The following is a 14,202-nucleotide window of genomic DNA, read 5'->3' on the forward strand; positions in this document are numbered from 1 at the left end:
ATGAATCAGACCGGGGGGTGGGGGCTGGTTTTGGGGAGACTGCCGAGGCTACATGACTGCTAAGGGGCTGGTCAGGGGCCCCAGGTGGGGCTAAAGTCAGCATGGAGCCACCAAACACTGGTTTATTGAACATCAGGGCTACCCCTGAGGAGTGGGATGGGGCTGGGTGCCTGCTTCTAGCGGGGCACAGCACAGAGCTGGTAGGCAGATGGGGTCACCAGGAAGGCAAAGACACCGTGGTCGCTGGGGCGGGGCTGCCCGGCAGGCACTGAGAAACTGAAGTGCTGCAGGAGGCTGGTGAAGAAGAGGAAGAGCTCCATGCGGGCCAAGGGCTCCCCGAGGCATGCACGGCGGCCTGTGGGTGGGCACGGGGGCTCTGTGAGCCTGGGTCTACCCCTCCAAGACGCCCTCAGGTGGGGAAGCAAACGGGGCACCCTCCGCGCAAGCTACCTGCGGAGAAGGGTATGAAGGCCTCCTGCTTGACGAAGCGGCCCTGGGCATCCAGGAAGTGCTCCGGGTGGAAGCGGAAGGGCTTCTCCCAGATGGTCTCGTCCTTCAGCACTGACGACAGGTTGGTGATGAGTGTCGTCCCCTGGTGGCAAATATCTGGCTTGGGTGAGGTCTGGACTGGGGGGTGGGGTGGTGCTGAGACCCGTGGCAGCAAACACACGTGGGCACACACGCTGCCTGTCACACACCCGGACTGTTCAAGTAACCCTCAGCCCAAGAAGCTTCTCAGCACCATCCCTGTCCCCATGGCAGGGTGCCCTTACTGCCCCTCAGTGCACGGGCTCCTCCAACACGTGACACATTCTAGTTTGTCTTCCCTGCCCGACTAGGGGCTCCGAGTGGACAGAGCCAGCCCTGCCTCTGCTCTCGTCTCCACGCCCACCCAGGCTGGGACATTCAGTACCTGTGGCCGTGAGGACGGGGTGGCTCGGATTGCAGTCCCGGCCACACCTGGCCACACTCACACTGGGGCTACCAGGTGGAGGTGGTGCGGAGCCGGGGCGGGGAGAGCCCCAGGCCTACCTTTGGGACGTGGAAGCCCTGCACCTCGATGTCACGGGATGTCATGTGGGGCACTCCCAGGGGGATGATGTCCGCAAAGCGTTGCACCTCATGGACCACGGCCATGGTGAAGGGCATGAGGGCCTGATCCCCCATCTCTGGTCGCCTCACCTGCCCTATCACCTCATCGATTTCCTGCTGGACCCGTCCTGCAAAACAAGTGTCCTCGTGGTGGTCAGACCCAAGGGCTGGGCTCCCGCCTCCTCCTGACGCCCAGGTAGGGCTGCATCCAGGCTGAGGAGGGCACTGTGACCTATGAGCAGGGGCTCAGCCCCTGCACGGAGCTGCTGCCTGTGGCCAAACCAACCGAGCTCAGGGCCACGGGCTGGCCCCATCATACCTCGCCTATCTTACGCCCCCACCCCCACCCCGGGCTAGACTCACGCTGCACGTCTGGGTGCAGGATCATGAGCAGGAGGGCCCAGGCCAGCGTGGTCGAGGTGGTGGCCATCCCAGCGGAGAACAGGTCGGCCACCACCAGGCGCAGGTTCTCATCATTGAAGCTGCTCTCGGGGTTCCCCTTGGCCTGGGTCACACCGGGAAGGTAAGCTCAGGGACGGAGAGAGGAAGTCCCCACATGGCCTCCCACCCTGCTCCGCTCAGCCCAGCGTCTGATCTCTGGCTGATACAGAGGCCTGAGTTTGCCTCCTGGGCTCCCAACACACATCCCTGTCCCGATCACCTTACCTCCTTCACGTCATCCAGGAAGGCATCGGTCAGGTGTCGGGGTGGCTGGGTCAGGTCCCGGGTCATCTTCTGCTCAGTGATCAGCTCATCGATCAGGGCCATGAAGGCCTTCTGCCCCGGGAAGATCTTGTCGGCCAGCCCTGGGATCCGTAGGAGCACTGGCACAGCTTCCACCACCTGTGCGGGTCACAGCCGTGGGGCCCTGGGAAGCTGGGACCTCCTGGTGCTCAGGGACTCAATTGCCAGGTCCCAGCCCCCTCTAGTGTCCCACCATCGACATTGTTCCTCCCTAAGTTCAGACCCTGCACCTCTCTCCTGGCCCTGGGCCCAGAAAGATAAACCTAAAATGTACATTTCATGGGTGCCGGTCCCTTACAGTGAAAGAGCCCTCCCACCCTAAGCACACTGACCCTCGGCCTTGCTGACCCCTGCACGGCCTCTCTAATCTGGGCTGTCTGTCATCTCCCCACTTCCAAGCAGTTTCCTTGCAGGTGCCTTTTCCGGAAAGCCTTTTCCTGTGCTGGCCCTTTATACAAGTCCTCCTCCTGGGGGGACCCGCTGGAGGACCGAGGCTTCCTCTAAGGAGCTCTCTTCTCGCACCTGGCGCACTAAGGTTATCTCTTCCTTCAGCCCATCCTCCATCACGTCCAACAGCTTGGCGATGCGAGGATCCTTGTACTCGAAGCGGAACCCGAAGGTCAGGGAGGCGATCACGTTGCTCACTGCTTTATTCAGGAGGTCCTTGGGGCTAAAGGGGCGTCCTGGAAGGGGACGGTGCAAGGCAGGGCGTCGCCTCCATCTCTTCTTTCCCAGACCTCTCCAAACCTGTGCCATGGGCCTCAGCCCCAGCACTCACTCACCGGCCTGGTCGGCGAAGGCGGCACAGAGGCACGAGGCCTCCTCGGTCACCCACTGCTCCAGTGACTTCTTCCCCAGGCCGAAGTTGCGCAGGGTGGACAGGGAGAAGCGCCGCTGCTCGCGCCAGGCGTTCCCATAACGCGCGAGGATCACTCCTGGGGGCGGGGCGGGCTCGTGGGCGTGGCTCGTGCCTGGCCCCGCCCCGCTCGGGGCTCTGCCCACAGCCCCGCCCCCGCGGGGGAGGTCTCGGCCCCGCCCCGCCCACACTGGCCTCGCCCTCCCCTCCCAAATCCCGCCCACTTTGACACCCTGTTCCTTTTGGGGACTGGTCCCATTCGCTGTCGGCCCACACTGCTCCCAGAGTCTCCGCTTCTAGGGGCCTGTCTTGGCTCCACTTTTTATTTTACCCACCGAGACCCCGTTTGCCACGTGGATAAGCTCCTGGCCCGCCCCTGCCCTGCCCACCCCTACGTCCTCCTTGCTCTTCAGTGGCCCTAGGCCGCCCTCTCTTAGTAAGCCCCACCGCAACCCCCCAACCGCCCCCCCCCCCCGCCGCTTCATCCAATTTCTCCTCCCCCAACGCTTGGCACAGTCGCCTTCGCCACATGCCGCCCCCTCAAATTCGTTGGCTCTTTCCTGCACCCAAGGTCCGCGACCCTGTCTCCGCCTTCAGGGATGTGGCCTGCCGTCTCCGCTTGCCTTCGGCGCGAGGCCCGTAACCCAGGTGCTCGTAGACGGCCGGAGGTGGACGGTCGGAAGTGTCCTGGCTGCGGTCCACCAGCGCCTCGCGCACAGCCGCCAGCCCGTTGAGCACGACCACCGGCGTCCAGACCTGCTGCAGGCTGAACACGTTCCCGAAGCGGAGCCGCAGCTGCAGGCCAAAGGTCGAGGGTGTTTGGCAAGCCCAGGCCCCGCCAGGCTGTGGGCCCAGCCTCCTGGCAATACCCTCGGCGCACCTCTGAGCCGGCCTCCTTCTGCGAGCAACCTCAAGGACTTTATCTAGTCTTGTCAACCCGGGTGTTACATCCACTAGTTTTGAGGATCTCAAAACAAGTTAGATCAGACCATCCTACTCATAGAGCCACCTACGACTGTGCCAGGGTCACCAAAATGGTCAGTAGGCCAAGTTACCACCCTATTTTACAGGTGAAGGAACTGAGGGTCATAGCGGGGAGCAGGGAGGCCCAAGGTCTCATGGAGGCAAAAGATTTGAACTGTGCCTCTCTCAACCTCAACTTTCCTGATTTAAATAGGGCTCATGATCAGACCCCTCTCCCCCATTCTCAAGACCTTTCCTCCCAATGTAACCCTCAGGGACTCGGGCTCACATAATTTAAGAGCTGGCCGACTGAATCCCCAGCCTGTCGCCATGCTGTAAACCACTCCCACCCTCTGGCCTTTGACCTCTCTGACCTCTGTTGGGAAAATCCAAACTGTCCTGGGGCCCAGAACAAACGCCCTCCCTTAGGAAGTCTCTCAAATCCGCCTCCTCTTCTTGGCCCAGTTCCTCTTCCGGCCTGTGGCTTCACCCAGCGCCCACTGTCTGCTGCTAGGTGGGGCCCTAGGACCACCGCTGCCCACTCCCTACCCCACCGTCCTCACCTGGTTAAAGCTGGGACGCGGGTCCTCGAAATCCACCTGCAGCAGGTTACCCAGCACCGGCAGCGGCGTGGGGCCTGGTGGGTAGCGTGCGGCCCAACGTGCGCGCCGGTGCATCAGGTCCAGCAAGAGCAGGAAGATGAGCACGGCCACGGCCAGGGGCCCCAGCGTGTCCCCAGACAGCAGCCCCATGGCTGCCTCCGTGTGCGCTGGGCTCCTCACCACACCGGCACCTAGGACCAGGCCAGCAGGGCACTCTCACCCCACCTCCAGGGCTCGGCCAGTCCGGGGCCTCTTTATAAAGGGAGCGGGGAACCGGCCTTTGCCCTCTGCCCTGAGGTATCTTGTCAGGGAGATTGTGCTGCCAGAGGGGACAGAGAGGGGTCAAGGAGAGTCACGTGCAGGGGCGGACACTGTCCCTCCTGTGTGCGCTCCACGTGCTTCGGGAGGGTGGCTGGAGATCACAAGAAGTGCCCTCTCCCCCGAGCCTGACTCCCCAGCTCGGCAGATTCCGAGGAAGAATCCAGGGGCTTGGGAATGGATTCTGCCACCCACCTGTCACCTGTCACCCTCTAATGGGGTCACAGTCTCATTCCCAGAACCTGTCCCTGTCCTCCTCCTGAGCGGCCTTCACCTCCCAAGTACGTTGCTGGTCCTTGCCCAGTGCTGGACGGAGGACCTAATGCTCAGAGGGACCACCGGTAAAGTTCTTGGTGTCCCCTCACTTCTGACTAATACACTCAACACACAACAGAACCATACACTCATAAACCACATTTACACATATTCACATACTGACTACCCCATGCTCACATGCCTATCTACACACCCACAGAACCACATGCATGAACGCCTGTGTGACCCCTTTCCACTCACAGAGACCCAGCACCAAGGTCTCCAGTTCTCAGTAGCTGCCTGGACTCAACCGACCTCCCCGCACCTGGAGGCTGCTCACGCTGATGCCGGCACCTTCACCTGGCTGGCTGCTGCCTCAGTTTCCACCTGTTGTGGCTGTGGAGTTCGAATCTGGGGTAGGGAGGCAGCAGGATTGTTTTCGGAGTTCCCTAGTCACCCTGACCCACCAGTTTGGTGGCCCAGAGGCCCCTTCCTAAGTTTGTTACAAATTGGTCCCTGGACTTTTGAGCTGTTGTGGCCTCGAGGTGATGAATCTCCTCATGCAGGTGTCCATTTCCTGACTTGGAAAAATAAGGTGGGCACCTTACCTTGTTGACTGGGCTGCCAGTAAGCTCAGGGTACTAGGGTGGCTTAGCACAGGCTGTGACTGTCCTTAGAGAAGTGGGCCTGCTTCCTCCTCCTCAATTTGTCCTTCAGTTCAGTTCAGTCGCTCAGTCGTGTCTGACTGTTTGGAACCCATGAACCGCAGCACACCAGGCTTCCTTGTACATCACCAACCCTGGAACTTGCTCAAACTCATGTTCATAAAGTCAGTGATGCCATCCAACCATCTCATCCTCTGTCGTCCCCTTCTCCTCCCACCTTCAGTCTTTCCCAGCATCAGGGTCTTTTCCAGTGAGTCAGTTCTTCCCATCAGGTGGCCAAAGTATTGGAGCTTCAGCTTCAGCATCAATCCTTCCAATGAACAGTCAGGGTTGATCTCCTTTAGGACTGACTGGTTTGATCTCCTTGCAGTCCAAGGGACTCTCAAGAGTCTTCTCCCACAGTTCAAAAGCATCAATTCTTTGGCACTCAGCCTTCTTTATAGTCCAACTCTCATGTCCATACATGACTACTGGAAAAACAAGAGCTTTGACTAGATGGACCTTTGTCGGCAAAGGAACGTCTCTACTTTTTAATATGCTGTCTAAGTTGGTCATTGAAAAAGCAAGAGAGTTCCAGAAGAACATCTATTTCTGCTTTATTGACAATGCCAAAGCCTTTGAATGTGTGGATCACAATAAACTGTGGAAAATTCTGAAAGAGATGGGAATACCAGACCACCTGACCTGCCTCTTGAGAAACCTTTATGTAGGTCAGGAAGCAACAATTAGAACTGGACATGGAACAACAGACTGGTTCCAAATAGGAAAAGGAGTACGTCAAGGCTGTATATTGTCACCCTGCTTATTTAACTTATATGCAGAGTACATCATGAGAAATGCTGGGCTGGAAGACGTACAAGCTGGAATCAAGATTGCCGGGAGAAACATCAGTAATCTCAGATATGCAGATGACACTACCCTTATGGCAGAAAGTGAAGGAACTAAAAAGCCTCTTGATGAAAGTGAAAGAGGAGAGTGAAAAAGTTGGCTTAAAGCTCAACATTTAGAAAACTAAGATCATGGCATCTGGTCGCATCACTTCATGGCAAATAGATGGGGAAATAGTGGAAACAGTGGCTGACTTTATTTTTCTGGGCTCCAAAATCACTGCAGATGGTGACTGCAGCCATGAAATTAAAAGACGGTTACTCCTTGGAAGGAAAGTTATGACCAACCCAGATAGCATACTAAAAAGCAGAGACATTACTTTGCCAACAAAGGTCTGTCTAATCAAGGCTATGGTTTTTCCAGTAGTCATGTATGGATGTGAGAGTTGTACTGTGAAGAAAGCTGAGCACCGAAGAATTGATGCTTTTGAACTGTGGTGTTGGAGAAGACTCTTGAGAGTCCCTTGGACTGCAAGGAGATCCAACCAGTCCATCCTAAAGGAGATCATTCCTGGGTGTTCACTGGAAGGAGTGATGTTGAAGCTGAAACTCCAATACTTTGGCCACCTCATGCGAAGAGTTGACTCACTGGAAAAGACCCTGATGCTGGGAAGGATTGGGGGCAGGAGGAGAAAGGGACGACAGAGGATGAGATGGCTGGATGGCATCATCGACTCGAAGGACATGAGTTTGGGTAAACTCCGGGAGTTGGTGATGGACAGGGAGGCCTGGCGTGCTGCGATTCATGGGGTCGCAAAGAGTCGGACACAACTGAGCGACTGAACTGAACTAGGTTGGTCATAGCTTTTCTTCCAAGGAGCAAGCATCTTTTAATTTCATGGCTGCAGTCACCATCTGCAGTGATTTTAGAGCCCAAGAAAATAAAGTCTCTTACTGTTTCCATTGTTTCCCCATCTATTTGCCATGAAGTGACGGGACTAGATGCCATGATCTTAGCTTTTTGCATGTTGAGTTTTAAGCCAGCTTTTTCACTCTCTTCTTTCAGTTTCATCAAGAGGCTCTTCAGTTCCTCTTCTATTAAAACTTCAGAAGACAAGCGGATGGAAACCAGACAGGAATATAGTTTCTTGACCCTCTCCCAGGCCTGCCAAGGGCCTCATGGAACGGATTCCTGGGCCTCCCCCTCTCCATGGGTCCAGCGCACTCTGGCTGCGCCCCATGCCCTCCGCCCCTGACTCTCCGGTTCCTCCCAGTCCTCCAGCAAAGGTGTAAATGCAAACCTTGGTACCACCCTGCGCCAGTGTGTGCCACCTCCAGACTGCAATCATGGCTGCCAGGCACTCCCTCTTGGTCAGCCTCTTGCCTCCTCCAGGCAGGCGGTTGGTGACATTATGCCAGGGTTCTACTAGCCTCAGAACCCTCTAACAACTCAAGGGGTAAGATTTGAAGTTGAGTTTTTAAACCAGTGAAGCTGATGGGAACTCAGAGGCCCAAACCCATTCAAATGTAAAGGTGTGGGAACTCAGAGGGTGGGGAAGGGGGCATTTCCTGGGCAGGGGTGTATGTGAGGCAACCTTTCTTTCTGAACACAGCTGGAGTAGTTCAGGGTCCTGGAGGCTCTCCCCTAGCTTACTGAGAGCCTGGAGGAGGCGCTCTGCCCTCCTGTACCCCCCCTTACCCTGTTCCCTCCCTCACACCCCCCCTCCAATGGTGAGAGTTCTTCCCAGGTGCTTGTGGTCTGCAGGTGGGAGTCATCAACATTTGCAATCCCTGCTTGGCTTGTGCAAGCGGCTCCTCCCCTTCCAAATTCCCACATCCCCACTCTCCTGCCAGGCCTGGGGCCGGAGGGCGGGCGGGGCTGGCTGGGGCCCAACTGGCCTTCCTCAGTTTATTCAGCCTTTCCTGAGTCTTGCCTTGGCCAAGGCTTGGATTCCGTTCCGCTCTATCAGGACACACCCTGAGCCGGTTGCTGGGCTGGGTGGAGGGATGGTGAGGGTGGGTCCCTGCTTCAAAGTGCTCACGACCAAGAGGAGGAGTGGGAGCCAGGGAGGTGACATGCCAGGCCAGCAGTTGCAGGGATGGCTTTGAGGGCTGTGGGGTCGTTTCCCCAGGCTGGAGAAGACTTTCTGGGAAAACCTCCTGGAGGCCTTTGGGTGGCTTGGGACTGTAAACCGAGGTAACCTGACTGCGCGGCATTAAGGCACCACTGCCAAGTTGCTAAGAGTTGGACACGACTGAGCGACTTCACTTTCACTTTTCCCTTTCATGCACTGGAGAAGGAAATGGCAATCCACTCCAGTATTCTTGCCTGGAGAATCCCAGGGACGGCGGAGCCTGATGGGCTGCCGTCTATGGGGTCGCACAGAGTCGGACATGACTGAAGCGACTTAGCAGCAGCAGCAGCCAAGCAGCAGGACAGTGGCAGCTCCAGGTGGGGCTTGTAGTCTGGCAGAGGACTGGATCGTGGGAAACTCGGGTTCTTGGGCCTCAAGGAGGCAGGGAGACCAGCTTTGAGGCCCCTGAAAAGGCCAAGAGGGGAAGACCTGTGGGGAACCCTGGGGACTTCTTAGAGCCAGCGGATGGGCGGTCACCCATCTGGCCTCAGCTGAATGTTTCTGTCCCAGTTGGCAGCAATTTTCCACCCTGGATGGCCAGAGAGTCCGGTGGTATGGTGGGGCTGGCAGGATGGTCGTCACAGCTTTGTCACAGTGGCCCCGTTAAACTGCCCCCATCTACCCTTTGTTTTGTGTCATGCCCTCTGCAAACAGTCACCCTAATGGATGTATGAAGGGCAGTGACAGATATGCTTGTAATTCAGGCAGTGCTCTCCAAACATCGGGGCTGGGGGGCTCTAGTCCAGGACAGAGTGGCCTTGAGGAACACCTCAATCATGAGGCCAAGGGCCTGTTTCAATCATTGTGCTATCGTAGCCTTGGATTACCCTGCACTCACATGCCAGGCACTGCTGTTCACGCCCCATCCTCCCCACCCCATATAAGATAGGCGGCTTTATGGTTCCCAAGGCACAGAGTCTCAGGGGTCACAGCAGCAGGTCAAAGTCATAGAGCACCATTAGGGTCGATCTCAAAACTCAGGCTCTGGACCACTGCTCTACAGCGGAAATAAACTTCTATGAGGCCCGAGGGCCAGCATTTAAGTTCCTGCAGGCTTACTATTCTAGAAACATGCTCAGGCGGCCCTTGCTGGCTTCTGCTCTGGTGAAGCGGCTGGTGTTGGAGGGATGGGCACCCTCCCTCCCCCACCCCGCACACCTCGGGCTCGCAGGTGTTGGTCCTGGGAGGGAAGGCGCTTCGGGACCCCGGAGACCTGGGCCTGAGTCCGGGAGACGTCAGCAAGATGGCGGGCGAGCAGCGCCCCGGGCCTGATGCCCCCAGGCACGGAGACCCGGCCCTGGGCCCCCAAGGCGATGCGGAGCAAGCTCCCTGGAAAGCAAGTGAGCAGCTGCAGTGCCCGGGGAGGGCGCGGGGTCAGTTGGTGGCATTTCGCTCGCCCCCCGCCCCGCACCCGCGGCAGACACCCCCTCAGTTCCCGCTCCTGCCTGGGGGGCGAGCGAGAGGACTGGGAGCCGGCTCCGGCCGATGCGGGGGTCCCGCGGGCCCAGCGGGCTCACCTGACTCCGGTACCGCCCGCTGGGGTCCAGAATGCGACCGCGCCTGCAAGTCCGGCCGGGGGACAACGGCGGGGCGGGGCCGGGAGCCGCGGGGAGGAGGCCGATCCCGTGGTTTTCTGGGAACTGGGTTGGGCAAGATGGGAAAGTTCTGGAGCTCGCCTGCACAATGTGAACTTGCCTCAGGCTACTTACAGGTTAAGGTGGTCACCTTAACCTTGTGTTTTTGAACCACGGTTTAAAAACTTAACTTTTAAAAAATACACCTACACTGCACACCTATCATAGAATGGTCAAAATCCAGAACACTGACACTACCCAACGCCGACAGGGGTGAACTCTCATTCCCTACGAGTGGGTGGGAATGCAGACTGGGGCAGCCACTTTGGAAGACAGTTTGGCAGTTGCTTATTAAAAAAAAAAAAAACAGCCCTGCACACTTGTGTTTATAGCAGTTTTATTCATAATTGCTGAAGAGTGGAACAACTGTCTTCCAGTAGGTGAATGGATAAACTGGGGTGCATCCGGGCAACAGAATATTCACGAGACGAGGAACTGAGCCTCTTAAAGGTGAAAGAGAGTGAAAAAGCTTGAAACAACATCCAAAACACTAAGCTCGTGACATCTGGTCCCATCACTTCATGGTAAATAGATGGGGGAAAAAACGGAAAAAGCGACTTTATTTTCTTGGGCTCCAAAATCACTGCGGATGTGACTGCAGCCACAAAAGTAAAAGATGCGTGCTTCTTGGAAGAAAAGCTATGACAAACCTAGACAGTGTATTCAAGCAGAGACATCACTCTGCCAACAAAGGTCCATATAATTAAAGCTATGGTTTTCCAAGCAGTCACGTATGGATGTGAGAGTTGGACCATAAAGAGGGCTGAGTGCCGAAGAAGTGATGCTTTTTAACTGTGGTGCTGGAGAACAGTGTCTCTTGGACAGCAAGGGACCAGTCAGTCCTAAAGGAAATCAACTCTGAATATTCATTGGAAGGACTGATGCTGCAGTTGAAGCTCCAATACTTTGGCCACTTGATGTGAAGAGCCATCTCATTGGAAGAGACTCTGATGCTGGGAAAGGTTGAGAGCAGAAGGGGATGATAGAGGATGAGATAGTTTGATGGCATCACTGACTCAATGGACATGAGTTTAAGCAAACTCTGGGATATTGTGAAGGACAGGGAAGCCTGGGGTGCTGCAGTCCACAGCATCACAAAGAGTCGGACCCTGAGCAACTGAACAACAAAGAAATGAGCTATCATGCCATGAAAAGACTTGGAGGAACCTTAAATGCCTATTAACAAATGAAAGAAACCAATGTGAAAAGGCTACATACTGTGTAACTCCAAGCATATGACATTCTGGAAAAGACAAAAACTATGGACACAGTAAAAGATCCGTGGTTGCCAAGGGTAAGAGGAGGGAGGGATAAAGAGAGGAAGCACAGAGAGTTTTTACAGCAGTGAAGCTGCTCTGTATGATACAACTGGTGTGTACATGTCATTATGGGCTTCCCTGGTGGCTCAGAGGTAAAGAATCTGCCTGCCAATGCAGGAGATGTGGGTTTGAACCCTGGGGTCGAAAGATCCCCTGGAGAAGGAAATGGCAGCCCACTCCAGTATTCTTGCCTGGGAAATCCCACGGACAGAGGAGCCTGGCGGGCAACAGTCCATGAGGCTGCAGAGTTGGACAGGACTTAATGATTAAACAACAGCAAACCCATGTCACTGTACGTTTGTCCAAACTCAGAGCGCACATCAAGAGTGAACCCCAACATAAACTATGGGCTGTGGCTGACAATGATGTGTTGATGCAAGTTCACCACAGAAAAGGCACTCCTCTGGTGGGGAATGTTGATACTGAGAGAGGCTGTGCATGAGTGGGGGGGTAGAGGATACACGGGGAATCGCTGTACCTTCTGCTCAACACTGCAATGAACCTAACACTGCTCTAGAAATAAATTCTGTCCAAAAAATACAGAGAACTCAGGAGTGGCAGGAGTTGAAATGCCCATGAACAGCTGAGGCTTCTTGCAGAAGCCGGGAAGCTAGAGTTGGGAGTGACGTGTGGAACAGGGCCACTCCCCAGTGAGTGGTCATTCCAGGAGCCAGTTTGAGGAACCATCACCAGCGCTTTACTCCCCAGCCAAAAAATGGAATAAAGAAAAGGAAAATGATAAAGAACCAACCATCTGCTGTCAGGAAAGTATTTTCCTGAAGATACGTTCAAGTTTTGTGGTTTAAGCCCAACACCTGCAATCTCTCAATCTCATTTGAACTGTGTTAATGCCAAGTTAAGACCAGATGGGATGCCAAGGAAATAAAAAAAGATCATTCTTATGCAGGTTCCATGGCCCACACAGTACACCCACCCGTACCTCCATCCTGGTGGAGCAAAATGAGAAATGGACCACACTGCTGGATGGAGCCATTACAACAAAATTAATCTGCCATTTCTGCAGCCTCAAACTGATAAGCACACCAGAACTCATTTATAATTGCTTGTTTCTACTTCACGACACTCCTTCCAGTGTTTCTGTTCTCTAAAACAAAGTCCATTAACATTGCATTATTTTTTAATAAGCTTTAAAATTCACGTTGATTGGAATTTTGTCATCTCAAGTAATCTGGCCATCTCCACACACGGCTGAGTTCCACCTGCCAGGCTGAGCGGCTAGAACTGTCCTTGGTTGGGATCATTCCAGGGTCTGCTGCCAGGGCCCTGGGCCTGTGGGAGGCCTGGGTGGCTGGGGCAGTCCGATGGCAGCCACCTCTGCAGCAGAACCAGAGCCACCCTGGGGACTGGGATGGGAGGAGAAAGAGACGCGTTTTCTTCAAACAAAAAAGGAAACAAGGTTAAAATGAAGTTTATTATTTTTTTGATTTTTTTGTTTTGTTTTTTAAATAAAACTGTTTGTGAAACAGCTATTTTATCCCCACGGCAGAGTGACCCCTGAAAGATGCACTAACCCCTTCTTAAGGCCTTAACAAGATTTTTTTTTTGTATTTTTTTCTTCTTTTTTTAAAACTCAGATATTTAAAAATTATACAGTTTACAAAACAAAACAACACAACAGAGAGAATCATGTAGCGTGGGGCTGCTCAACTGACAGGCTGCCTTTTCCTTTATAAAAATGAAACCAAAAGAATAAAGGGTGGAGTGGGTGCTCCTGGTCAACTCACCCCACATGACCACACCTGACACTCCCTCCCTGCGTCCACTCCTACGGCTTAGGTTCGGCTTAGGTTCGTCCCGTCCGCCCTGGGGGTCAGGGCACAACAGCTGCCTGAAATATGCCCAGGGATCCTGCCGGCAGAGCTGCTTTGGTGGGATGCTTGGGGCTCTCACCGGCCAAGGACCCAGAACACAGTTGTGACTGTGGGGCCTCCGCCTTGGGGCATCCGCCAATGTCCCCCCCAAAAAATAAAAATTTAAAAAATAATAAATAAATAGTGTTTCTGGAAATGAAAAAGATTTATTTTTGTGTTTAAACATCATTCTCCCATTCTTGAAAACATGGACCATCCCCCACTTCCCTCCCCCTCAACCTTCCCACTTTGAGACAAATTACTGACAAAGACATGGTTTGGTGTGGTTTGTCTGTTCTTCCGGCCCCGGGTCTAGAGTCTCTGAATTGTGTGAGCTGGGCCAAGGATCTAAGCCACCCCTGTCCTTGTGAGATCAGAGTTTGTTCGGTTCAATTTCACATTTAAATTTCATGTTATTGGAACAAATTTGGAGTTCATTAACTAGATAATTTTAAAATAGAATCAAAAGGGATAGCGCACCTTTCATTTAAACAAAGTCTTTCCAGACTAAAAATAGATTTATATATATATATTTTTATCCCTCCCTTTTAATTCCCCCCACCCTTTCCCATCATCCCCCCTCCCCCCTCCCCCCACACTGTCACTATGGAGATTGTGTCCATGGAAACAGCCATTCCAACTTCTTGGGTCTTTCTTTCCTGTGGTGTCACCGGTTTGAGAGTGATGTAAGAACTTAGGAAGGAAGTGCTGGCGTGGGCAGGCACGCGGGGTGGGGCGGGGTGGGATGTGGCTGCACAGGAGGACCGTTTCCATTCCATCACGAGTGTCCACCACCTTCTCATCTCCACAGTCTCACCTGCAAGACAAAGAGATACTCGGTGCTGGGAACCTCTGTGTGGTGCTGTAGCCCACAACCCCCGCTCTGTGGTGGCGCCAGGGTGCGGGGCTCTGCAGGGTCCG

The 14,202-nt window shown here is 54.5% G+C and overlaps 2 protein-coding genes across 8 annotated transcripts in view; both read right to left on the bottom strand.

The window, feature by feature from the left end:
- Window positions 1–106: 106 nt before the first annotated feature.
- LOC145544715 (cytochrome P450 2D14-like) lies at window positions 107–10,041 on the bottom strand. Of its 3 annotated transcripts, XM_081587783.1 has the most exons (11): window positions 9,975–10,041; window positions 9,616–9,786; window positions 4,219–4,448; window positions 3,316–3,487; window positions 2,619–2,771; window positions 2,359–2,519; window positions 1,759–1,935; window positions 1,456–1,597; window positions 1,033–1,220; window positions 451–592; window positions 107–355 (listed from the first exon to the last, which is right to left on the bottom strand). In XM_081587783.1, the coding sequence occupies exons 3-11, from the start codon at window positions 4,405–4,407 to the stop codon at window positions 177–179; spliced, it is 1,503 nt and encodes a 500-aa protein (XP_081443909.1). In that variant the 5' UTR covers window positions 4,408–4,448; window positions 9,616–9,786; window positions 9,975–10,041; the 3' UTR covers window positions 107–176. The 3 variants fall into 3 exon arrangements, with proteins under 3 accessions (XP_081443909.1, XP_081443910.1, XP_081443911.1); XM_081587784.1 differs by lacking the exon at window positions 9,616–9,786; XM_081587785.1 differs by lacking the exons at window positions 2,619–2,771; window positions 9,616–9,786; window positions 9,975–10,041 and having other exon boundaries at window positions 4,219–7,984.
- A 2,782-nt stretch (window positions 10,042–12,823) lies between these two features.
- Window positions 12,824–14,202, bottom strand: part of TCF20 (transcription factor 20) — an 89,666-nt gene continuing 88,287 nt past the window's right edge. For all 5 annotated transcript variants that reach the window (XM_081587798.1, XM_081587793.1, XM_081587792.1 and 2 more), the window contains one exon: window positions 12,824–14,098. Coding sequence is in view for 1 of the 5 variants with exons in the window: in XM_081587793.1 (XP_081443919.1) it covers window positions 14,081–14,098 (18 nt within the window). In the remaining 4 variants the exon portion in view is untranslated. The remainder of the gene's footprint in view (window positions 14,099–14,202) is intronic.

Source organism: Giraffa tippelskirchi, chromosome 4 (genome assembly GCF_054371585.1).
Source record: "Giraffa tippelskirchi isolate mGirTip1 chromosome 4, T2T-mGirTip1v1.2.pri, whole genome shotgun sequence".
Lineage (NCBI taxonomy): Eukaryota > Metazoa > Chordata > Mammalia > Artiodactyla > Giraffidae > Giraffa > Giraffa tippelskirchi.